The following is a 6,720-nucleotide window of genomic DNA, read 5'->3' as shown; positions in this document are numbered from 1 at the left end:
TTCTCACAGCTTTTTTTCATGGGTGCTTTTTTTTTAAGCACCTCACTCCCAAACCACCTGTTAGTCTTACCCTTCAAAGCACCGAATACGGAAAGGGATTCTCTCCGAATCCATTCCACCAAATCCACCATATCAATTAATCTGGGCTCTTGAATTTTGATTCAACGGTTAAAAACAAAGGATATCTTTAAAAATTATAATAATTTTAATCGTTAAATCAAATTTTAAAGGTCCGAATTAATTGATGGGTGGGTTTTGCGGAAGGAATTTAGAGAGGATCCTTTTCCGCCGAATACCTCATGCTTTAGCAAAATATTAAATTAAATAACACTAAACCTAGAAACCAATAGATTCCGACCACGTAGACAAATGCCCAACGGACAAAACCGTCAACATCTCCCGGGCCTTGTCGCCTCTAAATATTTCCATTCTTTTCTTCATTCCCTTCTACACCACGTCTCTGGCTCTCCCTCTCTCTCTCTCTCTCTTCCCCCCACCCCCCCCCCCCCCCAAAGACTGAAACCCTTGCCCTCCGGGTAGGAGACCCCAATGGCGGCCGAGAACCACCACGGCGGTCGATCGGCGCTGATCTTCCTCGGCACCGGGTGCTCGAGCGCCGTCCCCAACGCAATGTGCCTGATCCAGCCCTCCGATCCTTGCCACGTCTGCGCCCAGGCGCTCTCCATCCCCCCGGACCAAAACCCTAATTACCGGTAAAATTGAGCTTTAGATCTTCCATTATCTGCTTGTTTGTTTCCCGAGAACGTGAAGGAAAGTGGATGGAAAATCAGCATTTGAGTGATTTGTGTGTTGCAGGTGCAATACGTCGCTTTTGATTGATCATTGCGGAAGCGATGGTAACCACAGCTACATATTGATCGATGTCGGAAAGACGTTCAGGGAGCAAGTGCTTCGCTGGTTCACTCGCTATAAGATTCCCAGAGTTGATTCTGTGAGTTTTGTTTGTGCACATTTTGGTTTGACTAGTTACGATTTTCGGAACATTTGGCCGATTAAAAACAATGTTTTAGAGGAATGTATGTATGTTTTGTTTTGACTTGGATACTTGTAAAAGAGTTCAAATTTATTTTCGCGATGTACATTTTCTGTTCACACTATGAGGGATTCCGGAAAACTAGAAAGAAAAGAAATTGGTTTTGTTTGGAAAGCAATGTGGTGTGGTACAGTGCTGGGATGCTTGCTTTCTATGAATGTGATCGCTCGAACTTCATTAGGATGCCAGATTGGGAAGAGGTAGCTTCATGGCATGAGTGTAACTTGTTAAACTATCCGAAAGTTAATAGCATTTCGCAATGAGACTGTAACTTGTCTTTGGGAGACGAGAAAAAATTTATCATGTGAAAATGGCGAGTCATTTGAAAGTCGGTTATTTTCTTTTAGCGACTGTTATTAGTATCGGAAGCATCATAGATTGTAATTGCAGTTTGTATGTACAATGAATTGTTGTGCACTAGAAGGTCCCTGTAATCATGATGTGCATGAAACTTGGTAAGACTTGGGATGGAACGAGAAAGTGTTAGGAGTGTTGAAGAGAGGAGTGAGTAGTTGACAGAAATCATAAAGTTAAACATGATAAAACAATGGGCAGTTGAATTGCCCAGACTAGAATCAAAGATGTTTCTAACATTAGATAATATGATCGCTGTTATGTCGAAGTTTTTTTTTTTTCTTTGGCATTTGAAGCTTGTAAATACTGGGAGTTTAAGAACTATTCTTTGTCAACTGCAGATTATTTTGACTCATGAACATGCTGATGCAGTTCTTGGTCTGGATGATATACGTGCCGTTCAACCATTTAGTCCCACAAATGACATTGATCCTACTCCCATCTACCTAAGTCATTATGCAATGGAGAGGTACTATATTTTGGGTGAAGTTGGATACTGTTCTGTTAATTGTTAAACCGTTTGTTCCAAAAGCAAAGTGTGTTTGCTTTTTTGCGTTATCTGGATACGGTTGCAATTAGTGCAATACTTGTGGCCGTATGATTCTGACGTGCTCTTGGTATTTTGTTGCTCCATCTCATTTGATAGAAATAAATCCTTAGTATGCTTACATTATAGACTTAAAACCTAGGATTTGCATAAGTAAAAATGTAACTGTGGATGTCATTGGTGAGGAAATAAAGGTCGTACCCAGTGCACAAGGCTCCCGCTTTACGCAGGGTCTGGGAGAGGTGAATGTCGGCTAGCCTTACCCCCATTCATGGAGAGGCTGCTCCCAAGTCTCGAACCCAAGACCTACCGCTTATGAGCGAAGGCACTTGCCATTGGCGAGGAAATAGTTAAAAGAAATTACTCTAGGCATTATATCTGATATTTGTGTCTTTCAGTTTATGTATAATGCAACTTATTGTGCCTGCTGTACCTTTGAATAGCATTGCAGTGAAATTTCCTTACTTGGTTAAGAAAAAACTTGCTGAAGGACAAGAAGTGAGACGGGTAGCACAACTTGACTGGAGGATAATTGAGGAGAGTATTGAAACACCGTTTCTTGCGTCAGGCCTACAATTTGTTCCTTTGCCAGTTACTCTCATCAAACCTTTCTTAGTCATGATATGAATATCCTATTCCTTGTTATTCTTCCAAGTTTCTTACTGCTATTCCTCATATGTAGGTAATGCATGGGGAAGATTATATCTGTTTGGGTTTTCTATTTGGTGAAAGATGTAGAATAGCTTATATATCTGATGTTTCACGCTTTCCTGCAAGCACAGAACATGGTGAGCCTAGGTCCTTGCACTTTATGTATATTTCCTATACTTTCAGTGCATTTTGTGAACATCTTAGAGTGTTATTTCTGTTTACTTAGTTAGGAATTTTATAGGTAGAAATAATTTCTCAAATGATTGGGCTCAATTGTGATTAGCTTTGTTAGATTATTTGATGATGAGATTTTTGAGATTCCCTTCTTAGAACACCTTCCTATTAGCTGAGTTGGTTTTGACCTTTGTACTCTTGAATTCACCACCAAAGCTCTGGGAAGACCCTTTACAGAGGAGATTATACTGTCGGACATTTTATCATTTCCATTTAGATTATACTTTGTGAATGAAATTGGAAACTTAAGTAGTGGCAAGGATGACCGTCCGTCACCTTTTATAAGAAATTTTTTTTTTTTAAGCGAATCTGTTTGGAGATTGTTCCTTATGGAAAAGCATTGTGTAGAAACTTTCTTATCCTGTAGTAGGAAAAATCAGTTCTTGGCATAAAACGCCTTTCTTATCCTGTAGTAGGAAAAATCAGTTCTTGGCATAAAACGCCTTCCCAAGAGATCTCATCGTTTGAACATGCCACCTTACTGGTTTCATCGTTGTTTTTGTCACTTGTAAATTTGTAATTCTTGATCTTCCGTGTCATTTACAAAGCATTCTCCGTGTCTCTTATTTTTATTTGAAAAAAACCATACGTTTGAATATTGCAGTTATTTCAAAAGATGGAGCTGGACAGTTGGATCTTCTTATCTTGGACACACTATACAGGGTCAGCAGAAAGTCTGTTCGCTCATCTTGTGTTTCCTGTTATTATTAAGGCATATTCTTCATAATCTGCTTTTCCTTTTGTTTCATCGCAGACTGGATCCCATAATGTTCACCTTTGCCTCCCACAGGTTGGTTTTATACACTAAAAAATATGTGCGTTTCTTATAGCCAAATGTTCATGGCAACGAACTATAATTTTTTGCAGACTCTTGAAGCTGTGAAGAGGATTTGTCCAAAAAAAACCCTTTTAATTGGAATGACTCATGAGTTTGATCACCACGTAGACAATAAGTTTCTTAAGGAATGGTCTGAGAGGTAAGAATTTTGATCGCATTCCTTTATTAAAATGGATAACAGTCCCAGGGTTCAGTGGCATTAATCTTCTAGCCTTAGAGTTAAGACTAAATTGAACCATGGTACTACTTTTGTAATTCACTTTCTGTACAGGTAAGAAATATCGTTACTTAAAGAAACTTATGCTTTCAACTTTTCTGTTGTTTTCAAATAGGGAAGGGATTCAAGTGCAGCTTGCGCATGATGGTTTGAGAGTGCCCCTAGACCTATGACAAGGTACGAGCGCAATCTTTTAACTCTTTTGTTTAGCCGTGGAATTTGTGAATTTTGGTACAAATGCAAGTACATTGTTGCACTTGGACTGATGTAAAGAATATAATACGAGTCATATGACAATTTTGTGTAGTTTATTTCCCTTCTTGTTTTTGGTTAATTTCTGTTTACCCGCTCTCTTCTTCATAAGCAGCATTGTAACTCTATTCCTGTTTCTCGTTGAATCCTTTCTTCGCATTCATCTTCGAGTCTACAAGTGAGTTGAAATGAGAGAACACAGGATAGTGGGATTCGAACTGAACAGCGTTAAAATCTTTTGAACTAATGGATTAATAGAATTGGAAGATTCACAAAAACGCTCATTCTCTGTTATGTTTTACGTGCAGGTTAATGTTGTTGTGTGTTAAAATGAATACACCATATACAGTTTTCATCCCCATGTTGATGGGAGGAAAGCAGATGCATGTGATATTCTTGAAGTCCATATTTTTTTATTGTATCAACCAGTGTCTCTGAAGAGGTAAAACAATCTTACAAGGATTTTAGGACACTTACTTTACTTCGATGGAAGATGGAATATTTACGCTCACCAAACTTGTATTTTTACGTTAAAACAGTGTGATGTTAGAGCATTTGATATATAATTGAATAACAAACTTAGCTACTATACTGTGTGCTAGCATGTGGTAATTCAAGTCAAGTCTGTATTGTCATGCGTTTTAATCTTCTCACAAAATAATGTGTAATTGACAAGGTTCTAAAAATCGCTAGGCGCTAGTCGGGCGGCGGGTTGGGGCCTAGCGCCTAGGCGGCTAGGCGGGCGCCTAGGCGGACTAGGCGGATTTAAGTAAATCTATCATATTTTATGTAAATAAGTGTCTGCTTCTACTTGAAATATATATAATTTCATCATAAACTACAAAATACAATGCATATATATCATGAAGTATTGGAACATAATGAAAACATGTGAAATAAGGATATAATGTTTGTTCATTCAAGTATGCAACAAGTCTCTTACAATTTATTGGAAAAAAACAAAATGCAAAATGAAAGTTATGTATTTTCTGTCTAAGTGAGTTGCAACCTAGGCGGGTCTAGGCGGGTACCTAGGCGGGTTAGGCGGGTGCCTAGGCGGGCTAGGCGGGTGCCTAGGTGGTCTAGGCGGTGGGTTGGGGCCTAGGCATTAATCGGGGCGGTGGGTTGGGGCCTAGCGCCTAGGCGGGGCCTAGGCGGAGCTAGGCGGGGATTTTTAGAACAGTGGTAATTGACGTGAGATCCGTTGTATGGAAGGCTTCTCGTTTGGTTTAGGTTTTGAAACTCGAGCAAAATGATTTATTTTCAATGCCATTGGTTTTTCTCAAAACAGGACTAGTTACCGGAAGTAAGGGCTTTCAGGAATCTGGACCGGAGAGAATTGTCCTTGGCAGGCAATTGACATCTCCTTTTTTCTCAATTTACTACAAACTAGCCTTCATGCACGCGCTCACACACGTGCAGAAGACATTTTTTGAATTACGGCGTGCTAAGCGTGACTTAGACGTTTTAAATGTATTTGAATGCATAAATTGACAAAAGGAAAGTCAAATATTTGAAGTAAATGAATAATCTTAGATCATGCTAGAAGAAACCCCTCATAAACCAATTAAAGCAACTGAATTCACATAATAAAATTGATCTTTATAGAATTTGCATTAAGAATAGAGAAAATAATATTTAATAAACAATTGATTGAATCACGTTATTGTTAGCCCATTGTGAGACTAAGTCCACCCCTCCTCTTTAGTGTAGATAATATCGTTTGTTAAAAAAAATCATTTGATAACTAATTTAATCACATTATTATGCGCGTGCTAAAGACATTTTTTATAACTGGCATTTAATAAACAACTGATTGAATTACATTATTGATAACTCATTGTGAGGCTAAGCTCATCCCTTCCCCTTAGTGTAGATAATATTGTTTGTTAAAAAAAATCATGTGACAACTAATTTAATCATATTATTATTCATGTAAGAAAGACTTTTTTATAACCAGCAGTACACCCCTCTTAAGATGTTCTGAACGTGTTTAAAATAGAGCACATAATATCTAATAAACAACTGATTGAATCACATTACTGCTAGACCATTATGAGGCTAAGTTCACCCCTCCCCCTTAGTGTAGATAATATCGTTTGTTAAAAAAAAAACAATTATTTGACAACTAATTTAATCACATTATTATCTACGTGCGAATGATCTTTTTTATAACCAGCATTACACGCAACTTAAAATGTTTTGAATGAGTAAAAAAATAATTATTTGACAACTAATTAATCACATTATTATCCGCGTGCGAATGACTTTTTTTATAACCGGCATTACACGTCTTTTAAGACTTTTTGAACGTGTTTAAAAATAGAGAAATTGAATCATATTATTACTAGCCTATTGTGAGATACTAATTAAAAAAACACACACACACACAAATTAATTATTAAAAAATACTATTAAAATGACAAAAATACCCCTACCTTCTTTTAAGAGCATTTTTTTCTAATTATTTTTGTTGAAACTTGGTGACATCAAACATTATTCATCTTTTCTTGTCTCTTTACGTATAATAGATTATTGACGGTGGTTTTGAATCTTGATCATTTCAAAATTAA

The 6,720-nt window shown here is 37.5% G+C and overlaps 1 protein-coding gene across 1 annotated transcript; it reads left to right on the top strand.

Annotated features, from left to right (window-relative positions):
• The first annotated feature begins 411 nt into the window (after positions 1–411).
• LOC103435200 (putative hydrolase C777.06c) lies at positions 412–4,736 on the top strand. Its single transcript, XM_029103067.2, has 10 exons — positions 412–713; positions 817–952; positions 1,750–1,877; positions 2,399–2,546; positions 2,638–2,743; positions 3,445–3,503; positions 3,595–3,630; positions 3,708–3,817; positions 4,011–4,072; positions 4,456–4,736. Exons 1-9 carry the CDS (start codon positions 550–552, stop codon positions 4,066–4,068), a joined length of 945 nt encoding a protein of 314 aa, XP_028958900.1. The 5' UTR covers positions 412–549; the 3' UTR covers positions 4,069–4,072; positions 4,456–4,736.
• The last annotated feature ends 1,984 nt before the right edge of the window (positions 4,737–6,720 follow it).

The sequence above is a fragment of the Malus domestica genome, chromosome 05, assembly GCF_042453785.1.
Source record: "Malus domestica chromosome 05, GDT2T_hap1".
NCBI classification, from domain to species: domain Eukaryota; kingdom Viridiplantae; phylum Streptophyta; class Magnoliopsida; order Rosales; family Rosaceae; genus Malus; species Malus domestica.
This window is presented reverse-complemented; position numbering and strand designations above follow the sequence as displayed.